This window comes from Aquarana catesbeiana, linkage group LG02 (genome assembly GCF_042186555.1).
Source record: "Aquarana catesbeiana isolate 2022-GZ linkage group LG02, ASM4218655v1, whole genome shotgun sequence".
NCBI classification, from domain to species: domain Eukaryota; kingdom Metazoa; phylum Chordata; class Amphibia; order Anura; family Ranidae; genus Aquarana; species Aquarana catesbeiana.
The window spans coordinates 330,454,469-330,470,020 of NC_133325.1; the positions used below are offsets into that span (position 1 = coordinate 330,454,469).

At 39.5% G+C, this 15,552-nt stretch overlaps 2 protein-coding genes across 3 annotated transcripts in view; both read right to left on the reverse strand.

Annotated features, from left to right (window-relative positions):
- The window catches only part of DMD (dystrophin), a 3,507,873-nt gene that overhangs the window by 1,281,071 nt on the left and 2,211,250 nt on the right, over nucleotides 1-15,552 (reverse strand). For both annotated transcript variants that reach the window (XM_073614841.1, XM_073614839.1), the window contains one exon: nucleotides 12,839-12,940. In XM_073614841.1, the coding sequence (XP_073470942.1) occupies nucleotides 12,839-12,940 (102 nt within the window). The remainder of the gene's footprint in view (nucleotides 1-12,838; nucleotides 12,941-15,552) is intronic.
- ATP5ME (ATP synthase membrane subunit e) lies at nucleotides 12,310-12,602 on the reverse strand. Its single transcript, XM_073617881.1, is given in 2 exon segments — nucleotides 12,310-12,428; nucleotides 12,431-12,602. Coding segments are annotated over 2 exon segments (270 nt in total). The 5' UTR covers nucleotides 12,582-12,602.

The following is a 15,552-nucleotide window of genomic DNA, read 5'->3' on the forward strand; positions in this document are numbered from 1 at the left end:
TGGGGGGACTCCCACGCAATTTTTTTTTAAATTTTGGTTCGGGGTTCCCCTTAATATTCATACCAGACCCAAAGGACCTGGTAATGGACTGGGGGAATCCCATGCCGTTTTTTAATGACTTTTATCTGTATTGCCAGGACTGACAATTCATTATAGCCGCGAGTACTTTTAAATGACTTTTTTCCTTTAGAAATGCCATTTTGTGCAGGGACTGTTCTAAACATGGGAAAAATGCGCCACTTTACAGGCATAATATAGACACCCCCCAGGTACGAAATTTAATGGAATATTTCACCTTTATTGTTTCACTTTAAGCATTATTAAAATCACTGCTCCCAAAAAACGTCAGTTTTTAAAGCTTTTTTTTGCATTGATACATGTCTCCTGGGGCAGGACCCATTTTTTTTCATGTTAATGTCCCATAGACTTTAACGGTGTTCCGCCTGCTTTCAAATTTGCGCCGCACACCGCATATTGTTCAGTGTTCTCCAGAACACCCGAACAACCAAAGTTCAGCCCGAACTTATGCTCGGGCCAAACCGTTCGCCCATCCCTAATGATCAGAGGATTTGTGGACATTTCTATTAGCGCTGCACCTATTATATATATATTGTACCACGGCCACTGATGTGGGACACTCTAGCCAGGCACAAGCATACAGCGGGGACAGCACACAGACACCTGGCACCTTTGGTAAGTCCTTAACTTAAATAAACGTCCTCCACCACCATATGGACTTCTGGAGGCTGTTTTTACCCCTATGGCACCACCCCAAGTAGTACCAGATAATGAGGACATCATTGTATCCCTTTTGTGCCCACCGTCTTTCGATTCATAATTGCAAATTCTACCTGTACATATGCAAGCCGTATCTTCTACTGATAGAGCCTCTATACCTCACAAAGACTGAAGTACAAGTGATTTTCAATAAAGGACAGGCAGACAATAGGAGACTGGGAGAAGGATATTGACACTCAAGTTATAAACAGATACTCACAATATTATATTGAAGATAATAAATCTACCCTGCAGGCAAAATGTGCCCAAAGGCAAAGTACCTTACATATGAAAGGGCACAAAGGTACATTTAAAGAGAAAATTAGCTTTTCAAAAAAAGGTGAGGTAAGTGGTAAGACAGACAGGAAAGTGAAGAATGTAAGGAATGTAAGAGAAAGAGAGGACGTCCCTTTAGAGATAGGGAACAGGCTGTTACATATATTTGGTTGTATGACAAGGGCCTGTTACCTAGTTTGCAAGAAGGCTATGAGAAAAAACAAAAGTGAAGTAACATCAGCCAAGCTGATAGCCTCAGTAAGATCACAGAATGTAATAAGGAAAGACAATAAGGATGAAGTTGTAGACAGAGTTAACAGATGACATGGACCCTTCATACCTTCAGAATTAAGATGCATTCTGGATGAATTACCAGAGCTCTGATAATTTTTTATATGAAATTAGTCACACTGCAGTCTAGTTATAACTGCCCAGTTATGTGTGTCTCTGTGCCTTTTGATTCAGTCATCAGAGGCTCACCCACCTGTGTCTGCTGCACGTGCACTTCTGTTGGACAAAGTCAATCATATAGTTCTAGACCATGAACTAACCATTATGGTTCCACACTTTGTTCAACTAGTGTTACAAAATGCAAACATTAAACTATTGTCAAGCAAGCTCACAAGGTATGAGGTTGCTTGGCTTACTCCACCCCATCTTACAAATTAAAGATATACAGTACAGAATCCAGCAGTTTTTCTCCATGCTGGAGAAGTAGGGAGGGGTAAAGAATTAGACAATGAAGAACTTGAGAAACTCATCTGTGTTAAGAGAGCAGCAGGCATACCACACAGATGTTGGGAAAAGCGTAACTGGCTTGATTTTAATGAACACGATTGTCTAGCCCTCATGGAAAGCCCTCATTGACTCGATAACACTAGTTAGGGAATTTATTTGTAGATGGCTCCAGATATTACACAGACAAAGGCACATCAGTGACAGGCTTTGCACTAGTGGAGAGAGGGATACATAATGATGGGACAATCACTACTGAAATCATAGTACAGAAATCATTACAATCCTCAGTGTCAGTGCAGAAAGCAAATTTGCATGCATTAGAAGCAGCCTGCATATATTTGGAAGCAAGAGTAGATAATATCTACACAGACAGCAAGTCTGCATTTGGAATAGCATATGATTTTGAAAGCAAGGGCTAGTGCAAGAAAACCAGTTAGGCATGCATATTAGATCCAGCATTTGTATATTGCCTTTGACCTTCCAACCAAGGTGTCTATTCTCAAAGGAAAAGCCCACACAACAGCTCTTACATTCAAAGCCGAAGAGAAAAGAGCAGCGGATGAAGCAACCAAAGCAGCTGCAATACAAAGGATCCTTCACAATTTACTACCCTAGCAGCATCAGTGACACCAACACAGTGGAACATGTATGTATACATCTATGTATCAGTCTGCAAGCTCAGGTCCCCACTAAAGAGCAGAGTCAATGGCTTAAACTATGAGCCCAAGCTTGACTGGATGGCCTTTGGGAAAGTGGGAATAAATGGTGTCTACCAAGAACTCTGTTACTCACAAAGGCTCAGCTCACACATCTTCCAGGGCATGTGTGTAAGAATGCAATGACCACCATGGTACAAAAGGCATGGGTAGCTCCAGGGCTTACTAATTTTGGCAGTGACCATTTGTTTGTACTGCACCTCCTGTCTTGCGTGTGCTAGATATAATTTAGGAAAGACTGTGAACGTCCCAATGAGACAATCCCCCAAGCCTGACTATCCATTTCAGAGGCTACAGGTGGACTATATCCAATTGCCATGCTGTTAAACCTATGAGTATGTACTCCTAATGTAGATATGTTTTCAGCATGGCCTGTTTCAAAGGCAACAGCAAAAGTCAAGGCCAAGGAAGCTCCTCTCAAAAGTAGTTTGTCGTTATGGAGTTCCAGAAATTATAGAGTCAGATCAAGGCAGACATAAATATAACAAAAATCTTGCGAGCAACCCTCAAAAAAACATACATTTTGCTGTCAGCCACAAGCACTTCTCACATTCCCATAAATGTGCTAAAAGCATATGGAAAACCAATCAATTTGCTGCACTAATCATAATTAATATAATCAAATCCACAATGATATAATAATATAAATACACTTTCCTTAAGGTTGAAACATGTTCAAAATAAGGCAAACAAATCTTTGCATGTGTAAAATATGCATATATAATAATGATACCAGTACACAATATCTGTGCAAAAGTGACACTATGTGAAAGACTATAGAAAAAAGGTAAAAACTGCACATAAAATATACATATATACTGTATATATAAGTGCACTCAATTAATGTGATTCCGTGAAACAAGTCCAATTCCTTATTGCCTTGCTGTTAATCACCACCAATCCTCTTAGTGTTTCTTAAGGTGCTAAAAAAACACAACTCGTGGGACCCAAAGTATGAATGTACTTGGCTGTCTAGGCATGTCACAAGCCTTACACACTCCTTACCATTCACAGAATAGTGGAAAGGTGGAAATATTAAATGGCATTATCAAGAACAGATTAGCAAAAATTATTTCGGACAGAGGGAAACCATGGACAGAGTGTCTTCCTGCAGTACTATACACCACTCACACTACACCCAAGGTGAAAACAGGGCTATCTACTTATGAGATACTCTTTGGGACAGCTCCTAGATTAATATGTTATTTTGCACAACAAATGCCAGTTTTGAACAATGATTTGTATCTGTATGTTCAAGCTTTACATGCACAGCTAGCGGAAGCACACAAACTGATCTACTCCTACTGTATATCCAAGATCCTTCTTCTGTTACAGGTACTCATTGTCTGAAACCTGAAGACCTGGTCATCATGAGGAAACTCGTCAGAAAGAGTCTTGAGAGATTTGAAGAACCTTTTCAAAATATTTTAATAACAGGGAAGTCTTCTTGGATACATGCTAGCCATTGTAAAAAGCTGTTAACCAATTGCTGACCAACTGCCGCAGTTGTACTGCGGCAGAATGGCACGGCTGGGCGAAACAATGTTATGTAACATTTCTTCGCCCTGTGGCCACTAGGGGTGCGCGCACCCCCTGCTCGCCCACGGAGCTGATGCGAGCGCCCGTCAGTCGAGATCACCGCTGGGCTCCCGCGATCGCTCGGGGCACACGGAGAACCGGGATCTGTGTGTGTAAACACACGGTTTTCGGTTCTCTGAGGGGAGAAGTGACAGATCATCTGTTCATACAGAGTATAAACAGCGATCTATCTCTTCCCCTACACAGTTCACTCCCCCCTTCAGTTAGAACACACACTAGGGAACACATTAACCCCCTGATCGCCCCCTAGTGTTAACCCCTTCCCTGCCAGTGACATTTTTTAAAATAATCAATACATTTTTATAGCACTGATCGCTGTAAAAATGCCAGTGGTCCCAAAAATGTGTCAAAATTGTCCGACGCCATGCGATGCATACTAGCCCATTATGCTTTTACTTTGCAGGGGCAGGGGAAGGAAGTAAAATCCATCAGGGTTTACTTCCTCTTTAAGGCTGCCCAAAAAGCAAATAGGTCAAATTGTGTGGTCTGCTCAAGCCCTCCTATAGGCACAGCAATGATAGCAGTATTTGTCCCCTATCATTTGATTATAAATGATTCTGTTCCAATTAACAAAAGCCTGAACATTGCAATGGCTCACCCCTATGATGAATGGTGGGGCATGGGTATAGGAAAGAACTTCAGTAGTACAAATGCATCCAGCTGCAGTATGCTTAGCCATCCTCTCTATGTTGTAGGCAAACATGGCACTCCACTACAAGCTTATTGGAAAAGGAGGCAACATTGGGAAGACTAGATGCTCTAAGGGCCTTATGCTAGACATAAGCGCCCTCAATATATCAAACCTAACTAGTCTAGAAACCCACTTCTTTGCAAGGGCCTTCATTATAACACACCCTTTATAAATACCTATTTATATTCCTCATTCGTTGTAATTGATAGGATCATACAGAAAGCTAAGATAAGCAAAGGATTGCCTACCCACTCTTACTTTTTTTGTGGCATGGCCGCTCACAAGGTTTTACCATGTAATGCTTCAAGAATCTGTTCACTGGTAACTCTAGTCCCCGCAGGTTATGTCTCAGATGGCGATATAGATGCAAACATTCAGGCAAAAGCTATTTGGGATTACCAAGTAATGAGGGAACTATTTGAACAGTATATATTCAATTGCACAGGAGTGCAACACAGGACAACTCCTCATGGACTTTGAATGCATAAAATTATATATGAGGTAAGTTTATTTAAAAGACAACAACGCCACTTTTATTGATAGAAATATAAAAAAGGGAAAAAAAAGCCCTAATGATAAAAAAAAAGAGACGCTTATAACAACATATACAAATATTAGCATGTGTACCCTGTTCAAAGATCATATGACCAATACACTAATGCTATCAATTGCAGCCCAGATACTGCCAGAAATAAACTGCGGTCAGTTCACATGAGTTTCTCTGATGCATCCCAACATGTTTCAGAATTATATTCCTTCTTCAGGGGATACACTGGGTAATTTTCCCTTCTAGAATACAGATATAAGTGATCACCAATTGTCATAGTGTGAATGAAGATATAGAGGTGACCACTTATATATACAGATATAAGTGGTCACCAATTGTCATAGTATGAATGAACATATTAAAATGATTTAAGTTCATATACCATATATCAGATTGCAATATAGGCTGTTTTCAATCCTTACAATAGTCGATATACAATACATAAACAATCAAATGGATTGGTCAAAGGATCCCCAATGGATGTTGAAATGTAAGCCTCTCCCTGTGCACCCAGCACAGACCACCAAGTAGCCACAAGGATCACCCACACAGAAAACAGAACCAGCAGTGAAGATGGTAATATCTAAAATTAAATATAATGGTAATTATATATGTGGTATAAACCAAAACGTCATCCCGCCTCACATGCGGGGCTACACCACCCATCATCACCTGTGATGCCTCTCCTCACTGCATTAATATGCAGTAATTTTGGTGCCAAATGCCCACGCTTTCTCTGCCAGGGTATTGGCTCCCTCGGTGGGTTATACATATATAAACCCCTCAGTAACAGCAGCCAGTTTTGCCTAGAGCATTCCCAGTACCTGGATGCACCTCTCCACAGAACTACTGGATGGTAAATCTCTTACTTTAGGGGGGCTTTGGGCCACAATTGGTGGTTTTGTTATGCATGCCAATCCTTGGTAATTTACAGCTTGAAGCTTTGAACAAATACTCTCTTATTGATTCTTACACTGATTCAACATGGACTAGCCACAATGCATAACAACCCCCATGTTTTTGGTTTATACCACAACTGAGTAATTACCATTATATTTAATTTCAGATATTACCATCTTCACTACTGGTGCTCTTTGTTTTCTGTGTGGGTGGTCCTTGTGAACACAACAATTCTTGCCTTTTAAAGAAATTTACCACATATATAATTTACTGCCTTGAAAGTCCACAAGGGGTTGTCCTATGTTGCACTTCTGTGCAATTGCATATATACTGAGTTTTGGATGTTGGCAGTTCAATACACTTAATCCCTTACACAATCATTGGAACTATTTGACAAGGGAGGTATGGTCTGGTCCTTCTTCCCATCATTCACAGGATGGGGAACCATTGTGATGTTATTAAATTACTTTTCCAACATTATAGATAAAAGCTTGAATGAAACTACTGATGCAATCCAATTGTTAACAGAGGAAATAAGAGAACTCCATAAACTGGTACTACAAGAAAAAAATGGCACTTGACTATTTGTTAGCTTCAGAAGGAGGTTTTTGTAAATTTATTGGATAAGAATGTTGTACTTGGGTATTAGATTAATAAGATCAAATTGAAACACATTTATTTAAGATAAAGGAACTGCAGCATTAAGCTAGGGGCATGGCTGAAAAGGATGGAATCCTTTCAAGGGCCTAGGGCCTCTGGGAGATTTCTTTTGTAGTATTTTTAGCTGGTTTAAGAAGGATGCTTATATTGATTGTCCTCTTATTCATGCTTTTCTTTTACATTGCAGTTAAGCTGATGTTGTTCTGTGGCCTGTGCCTATGCAAATCTGTTGACAAGAAAGTCTCTTCACCCCCTCCTCCACAAAAGATCCTCTACATGACACCTCCAGAAGAGGAAATCAGTTTGTAGTATTCATCTTTAGACTTTAACTAGTCCCTGTCCCAGGGAACGGCAACCTTGCTGAAATGAGATGATCAATGACCCTCCATGGATCCAGACCTATGATTCCTGCCTTGGGGAAATAGCTGGGAATTTATGGACTCTTTGGGAATGTTTCAAAATAAACAAAAGCGAGGAATTGTAAAATAGATTGCTAGATATTTTTAATTCTAAAAAGATATTATTTGACATTCTTGCACTTTACTGTAGATGCTTTCTAAAGCACACGTTCCTCTTTTTTTACCAGTCAACTTAGCTTTTGAGAAAACTTGAATATTTCCTTTTAATGAAAGTAAAACTGAACTTCCTCTATAGCTATACAGTTCATATACAGTATACAAGGCAGCTTCTGCAAAAAAGAGAGAGCAGAATGAAACAGCTTGACATATGTGTGTGTGTCTCTTCTCTAGTGCTAGCACAACGGGTTTATATTTATACAACAGATAAGATCTTCTTGCACAGTAACATTTTATAATAAATTCAGTTTTTTACAAAAGGTGATATCAACTTGGTCAAATTAGTACCCCTTCAGGACAATATTTGTGTTTTTTTTACATTTCAACACCAAACATCAAACACCAGAGTGATATCTAAGAAAATTTACTTTTCCAAATTTTTGATCAATAAGGGGTCCCTTGTACAGTCTGAGAGCAGTGCATCCCTTACAGTGGTTTAGTGCAGATACAAGTGCAGCACCCAGCCCTGCTGCAAGCAGCCTGTCAAGGTCTATGGTAGGCTGCAGCTAGATGGGATTAACAACACTCACTGAGTGTAATGCCGCGTACACACGAGCGGACTTTTCGACCGGACTGGTCCGACGAACCGAGTGCGGCAGACAAATCGACCGTGTGTGGGCTTCATGGGACCTGCAGCGGACTTTTTGGATGGAAAATCTGATGGACTTTAGATTTGGAACATGCTTCAAATCTTTCCGACGGACTCGAGTCCAGTCGAAAAATCCGCTCGTCTGTGTGCTAGTCCGACGGACAAAAACCAACGCTAGGGCAGCTTTTGGCTACTGGCTATCAACTTCCTTATTTTAGTTCGGTCGTACATCATCATGTACGAATCCGTTGGACTTTGGTGTGATCATGTGTAGGCAAGTCCGGTCGTTAGAAAGGCTGTCGAAAGTCCATCATAACTCCGTCGAAAGTCCGTCGGAAAGACCGTCGAACCTTTGTTGTGTACGCGGCATTATTGGCATTAAGGGCCCTGTGTGTTAAGAAGGTTACAGAATTCTGGAATGCAGAAGAGGGATGCACTGCTCCTAGATGGCCCTGTGTACAGGGGCCTAAATGTATTTTAGTTGATTTTTTATTACATTGTGAAAATTATAACATAAAAAATACAAAAGTTTGCATCACTCAAAAAAATAAACTAAAATGTTAACTATAAAGTTAACTATAGTATACTTTCGACAAGGAAACATTTTGAGTTATCACCGTAACATTAATTGATTTTAGTTGCATGCCGCACTATATTTTGATTATTGTAGTTCATATTCTGTACATACATGTAATGCCTCCCTTTGCTATATGGCTTAGATACATGATTAGCATCCTTGCTTAAAATTGAAGTATATCCAAAAATTAGAGTAAAAAAAGTTAGCTAAACCATCTGTGGCTGTCGCTGCGATTGCTGCATATCTTACCCTTAGGCTCCGTTCACATCTCCGCATTCCAAATCGCGGGCGGAATCATCAATTTAGTGTCAAATTGTCTGCTGCACTATCACAATCCTATTATAAGTTTCCGATCACTGTCATTACTGGTATATAAAAAAAATAAAAATTCATATACCGTATATACTCGTGTATAAGTCGACCCGAATATAAGCCGAGGCACCTAATTTTACCACAAAAAACTGGGAAAACTTATTGACTCAAGTATAAGCCTAAGGTGAGAAATGCACAGCTACTGTAAGTGGAAAAGAGGGTCAATAATGCCCATTTGCAGCCTCACTGTGCCCATTTACAGCCTCACTGTGCCCTTTTGCATGCCTCACTGTGCCCATTTGCAGCCTAGATGCCCCCTAGCTGCAGCCAAAATTTGGGGTCTCTGGACCCAAAGGGTCCCGAAATGACATTGCTGCAAATGGACACAGTTGACCGACTTTGGGGCCCTGTATCCTGGGGCCACTTGGTGCTAGGAACCCCAATTTGGTGTGAAAACCCAGTGTAACTAGAACTACAACATATACAAAGCTGGGATTCCTAGCACCAAGTGGCCCCGAGATACAGGGCCCCAAAGTCGGTTCAGAAAATGTCAAGCACTTCTGCAGCAGAGAATGACATTTTCTGAACTGATTTTGGGGCCCCATATCTCGGGGCCACTTGGCGCTAGAAACCCCAGCTTTGGATATGTTATAGTGCTAATTCCACTGGGTTTGCATACCAACTTTGGGATTCCTAGCACCAAGTGACCCCGAGATACGGAGCCCCAATATCGGTTTGGAAAATGTCAAGCACTTTTCTGCAGCAGAGAATGACATTTTCTGAACTGATTTTGGGGCCCCATATCTCGGGGCCACTTGGTGCTAGGGCCCCAAAGTTGGTTTGGAAAATGTCATTCTTTTCACCAGAAAAGTGCTTGACTAGAGTATAAGCCGAGGGGGGCACTTTCAGCACAAAAAAATGTGCTGAAAAACTCGGCTTATACTCGAGTATATATGGTATATATATATCATAGTTTGTAGACGCTATTACTTTCACGCAAACCAATCAATATACACTTATTGGGATTTTTTGTTTTACCAAAGACATGTAGCAGGATACATTTTGGCCTAACTTTATGAAGAAATTAAATGTTATAAAATGTTTTAATGTACATGTTTTATAGCCTAAAATAAAAAAATATTGTTTTTTTTTTTTCAAACTTTTCTGTCTTTTTTCATTTATATTGCAAAACAAGAAAAAACCCAGTGGTTATCAAATAATACCAAAAGACAGCTCTATTTGTGTGAAAAAAAAATGTTATAAACTTTGTTTGGGTACAGCATTGCATGAACGCTCAATTACCAGTTAAAGTAGTGCAGTGCTAAAAAAAACAAAAAAAAAAACAAAAAACACTGGTCATGAAAAGGGGGTAAGACCTTCTGGAGCAAAAGTTGCTAACCACTTACCCTCTGGAAAATTGACCCTCTCCATTTTTTTGTGATAGGGCACTGTATTAATTTAACTGACAATTGCACAGTAAGGCGACGCTGTACCCAAACAAAAAAAATGTCATTTTTTCCCACAAATAGAACTTTCTTTTGGTGATGTTTGATCACCAGTGAAGTTTTTATTTTTTTGGGCTAAAGACAAAAAAAATTGACAATTTTGAAAAAAAAATATTATTTATTTTATGCTGATAAACATATCCAGTTAAAAAAAAAATCTACTTTCTTCATCAGTTTAGGCCAATATGTATTCTGCTGCATATTTTTGGTAAAAAAAAATCCCAATAAGCGTATATTGATTGGTTTGCACAAAAGCATCTACAAGCTATGAGATATTTTTTTAATCATTATTTATTTTTTTATTTTACTAGTAATAGCGGCAATCAGTGACTTATACAGTGGGACTGTGATACTTTGGCAGACAGTCGGGACACTAACTGACACTGTTGACACTTTTGGGGACCAGTGACACTAATACAGTGATCAGTGCTAAAAATATGCTCTGTCACTGTTCTAATGACATGGCTGGGAAGGGGTTAAACATCAGGGGCAATCAAAGGGTTAACTGTGTGCCGAGCTAGCGTTTGTGCACTGTGTGGGAGGTGCTTTTACTAAGGGAAGGCACTGATCCAGGAACACATGATCGCCATTCTGGCTCTCTGCCTAAGGATCGATGGGTGCCAGCAGACATTGAGCCCTCGGTTCCCGCAGATCAGCTCCCGCAGTGTCTAATCACAGAGGGAGTGGGTCGCCAGCGGGGAGCATGCCCCCCCAGACCCGGAAGTGTTTGGATCATGTACTAGGTATGCGATCTGGAGCAGAGCGGCTGCCCTGCCGCAGTATATGTGCAGTGGGCGGCCTTGAACTGGTTAAGGAAAGAATCTAACTTCGTACAGCAGTGTTTTAGTTCACCTGGAATTTATTTACCTAATTTAAGCTGAATGTTTAATTGGGCTTTAAGCTTAGTTAGTCTTATATAATGGTTGTCATTTTATTCAGGTAAGACAGAATCTAATGACTTGCAGAATACAAGAAGCAGTAATGCAGAGCCATAGAAGTTGATTTACTAAAAGTGATTCAGCCATTTAATCAGGGGCAAAAAAAGTAATTAAAAAAAAAAAAAACTTTTGCAAACAAGTGAGCTTTCACTTTGCTAGTTGAACAGTCTATACTTCTTTAATACTTCAACCCCACTGTGCATTTTCAAGTAGTTAGAGAGCATATGTAATAATTAATTATGGCTGCCCACTATGTACAGAAACAACATTTTGGACACATTAACACAGTGTGATGAATATGTATGGTATGATGATGACATTGACAAATGAAAGCATAGAGCAAATAAATAATTGGAGATGAAAATTAAATCATGAATTTTTGGGGGGGAAACTATTCACTAACATCTTGACTTTCTTGTAAATGTAGGAAATACATACACCTTTAAGAATTAGAATGGTTAGTCTGTCTTCTTTTGTTAATTGCCTTTTTATAAAAACAATATACTACTTCTTGCAGTGAAATATTGTCCAGTTAATGCTTAAGAAAATGCAGTAATATTATTTTAGCGTTTATACAGACAGAGGGTTTTTAACTATTCAACAAAAGTTGGAACGAACTGTAGGAACTGGCAGAATGAACATTCAATGCCTAATGTACTTCCATGTACTGTAACCTCTGGCATTTTCTGCATACCTCTGTACCATTTTAGGTTATTAACTGGATTTGAACTGCTTAAATTCCAATACAAACTAAAAGAAAGGTGGTGTTCTAAAACTTTTTTTTTTTTTAACGATCATGAAAAGTTTCAGCTTTTATTGTTTTGTGTTATTAAATATACTGTTAACGTACATATATTTGAAATGTACAAAGCAATCCACAAAAGCATTTTTAAATGATTTATACGACGGTCAGAATAAATATACATTGAAGAATCCCCAGAAGACTAATTCTCTGATCACAAAAAAAGCAAAAATGAATTTCAAGATGGTATCGTCTTGCTCTGCCAACTCTCATGCAATGCGCGCAGCTTTTTTTTTTTCTCCTCTGCCCCAATCCTTCTGTCTTCTTCAGCTTTCGGCTTTAAATATGCATATCTTGAACAGCCATAGCCAATCCCAAGCAGTAATGCAGAATATCTGGAAAACCTGATGAGCGAGGACACTTGCACGGGAAGAACCATCTTCTCTCCTCCAATAACACCGCTCACCGTGTTCTAAAACTTTTGACCGGTTGTGTATACCATATATTAGATTCCCTTTAAGACATCATCACTCTGTGATGTAAGCAAATTAGTCATGAGGTGTAATGGAATTATAATTGGGGCTATGGCTATGGCATGTAAAGAGGAGTGATCAGTGAAGCTCAGGCTGGTCCATGTGAACATTGCATTCTAAAAATTAAATCAATAACAGTATAACATTGATATTGGACAATTACCTTTACAGGATAGGACACAGATTTCTCTGTATGCAGCTGATAACCCTTAGACAATATGCCTTCCACATGTGGCTTTTTAGCTGTTATAACATCCTCTGTTTCCTAAAAAGGGTAAGAAAAACATTACACATGAATGCAGCATAATACTGCTAATATTATTAATTATTAGATAATAGGGTTGAGATACTAAATTAGTAGTAAAAGTTTTAACTTATTGAATAGGGTGAAGCCATGTTAACTTGTCAATAACAGTCATGTGCTGGGGAAATTGGAAAAGAAGATATATTTGTATATGATTACATAATAGATGTGAACTGCTTTGCCATATTCACTTTGATAAGTGAACATTCACTACTTTTTAAATCAACCCAAAATATTTAAGTGCAACTCAGTTACAAAGCAAAATTGGTTTAAATGGTTTACACATATTAAATTTTTATTTTTAAGGTTTAATCACTATGGCTAATAAATGTTAACTGTTAAATATTAATTGTATTGCTTTTAAGTTTCTTCTATTTTCTAGAACTGCACAGCAGGCTCCTAATATGAAAAAACCTAGTCTATTTATTTTAGTAAGGCCCCTTTCACATGGGACGGATCCGTAATGATCCGCCCTGTGAACATCCGCTTGCTCAGCGGGGATCGCTCCATTGATCCCCGCTGAGATGGCGGATGACAGGGCGGTCCCTGCACACTGTGCAGGGACTGCACCCTGTTCGATCTCCTCTCTCCCCTATGGGGGACCGTCTGTCCGTGTTCATCTGATCCACTCTGCAGACGGATAGAAAAATAGAATTTTCCTCCGTCTGCAGAATCGGACGCTAGCAGCGACGGATGATATCGGGTTCATCCGCTGACACCCGCTATCCCATAGGAATGCATGTATGTCCGTATTTCATCCGAAAACGGACGGATGAAATACGGACATACTGTCCGCATGTGTGAAAGGGGCCTAAGATGTTTTTAGGGAATCTTCCACTTTTTAGCAAGGAAGAGGATAACATTCTCACACGAGAGTAAGTGATGCTCCAGTGGAACTTACTACTTATTGAAACCAGCTGGTTGGAGCATAGTCTCACTAAGGCCAGCCATACATGGTTCGAATCTCAGCCATTTCAACAGGAAATGGGCAGGCTAAATGTACCAAGTTGATCGATCGATCCACTTAGGTACAACCAGCCTGCCGGATTCTCTTGCGATTATTGCTAGCAGCTGCTATAGTTAATCATTGTCTTCTCTCAGTGGGGATGACTTCCTCCATCTGCCCCCGCCCCCCTTCCAGGAGAAGACAATGGCCCAGCAGTAGGGATTCCAGCACAAACACTGTCTGTGTTGATGGGGTAATCAAGCAAATTTCTATAGTACAGTACTATACATTTCACCCACAGTACTTTTTCTTTTTCACAATGTCCTCACTTTGATGGCCAGGATCATTCTTTCTTTGGATCCACTCTATCTTGTTAATAGACAGTGAAAGGAGAATCAGCACAGAAAGGACTTCTTCTCTCGGTCATTCTGTTTTCTTCTCTTTTCACTATGCTTCTTGCCAGCACTTGAAATGAATGGCTCATTCTGACATTAAAGCCCTGCTGCACAGGGACTGCAAGACACTAAAATAGGTCAAGTTCAGATATTTACCCTGCTTGTATTTAAAAATGTGTTAAATAATATATTGATTAAGAATATCACAATGGGTAGCATCCAAATGCCACATCCAAATGACAAATAGAACTAAACGAAGCAGAATGGGTATATACCCCCTCTGCCACCAACCACTAATAGATGATTAAATGTAACATATTTTATATAATTTGCATAAGACAGATAACACCGTCAAATGCCGGGAAAAAAGTAGGGTCCCCAGAAGTCTAAAACATTCATTAATACCCAATACTGGATTGAAAAGCAAACACCTATAGTATTTTTTCATATGTAGCATAAATTGTAAGTAGGCAGTGTCACAAATAGGCTTCTTCAAATCCAAGCACATAAAAGGCCCTTTTTTTTCCATTGTTTGTGGTGATTTTGGCGAGATATCTTGAGCCGAACACCCCCCCGGTTCAGTTCACACCAGAACATCCGAACAGGCAAAAAATTCAGAAGAACACACGAACACCAATAAAGTCTATGGGACACAAACATGAAAAATCAAAAGTGCTCATTTTAAAGGCTTATATGAAAGTTATTGTCATAAAAAGTGTTTGGGGACTTGGGTCCTGCCCCAGTGAACATTTATCAATGCAAATTTTTTTTTTTTTTAAACTGACGTTTTTTTGGGAGTAGTGATCTTTTTAATGCTTAAAGTGAAACAATAAAAATAAAATATTCCTTTTAATATCATACCAGGGGGGTGTCTATAGTATGCCTGTAAAGTGGCACATTTTTACCCTGTTTAGAACAGTACCACAGCAAAATGACATTTCTAAAGGAAAAATTGTCATTCAAAACTGATTTCAGCTGTAATGAATTATTGGGTCTCGGCAATATAGATAAAACTCATTGAAAAAAAGGGCATAGGTATGAATATTAAGGGGAACCCCAAGCCAAAATTAAAAAAATAAATTGCATTGGGGTCCCCCCCAAATCCATACCAGGCCCTTCGGGTCTGATATGGAAATTAAGGGGAACCATGTGCCAAATTCTTTTTTAAAAAATGGCATAGAGGTCCCCCCAAAATCCATACCAGACCCTTATCCAAGCACGCAACCTGGCAG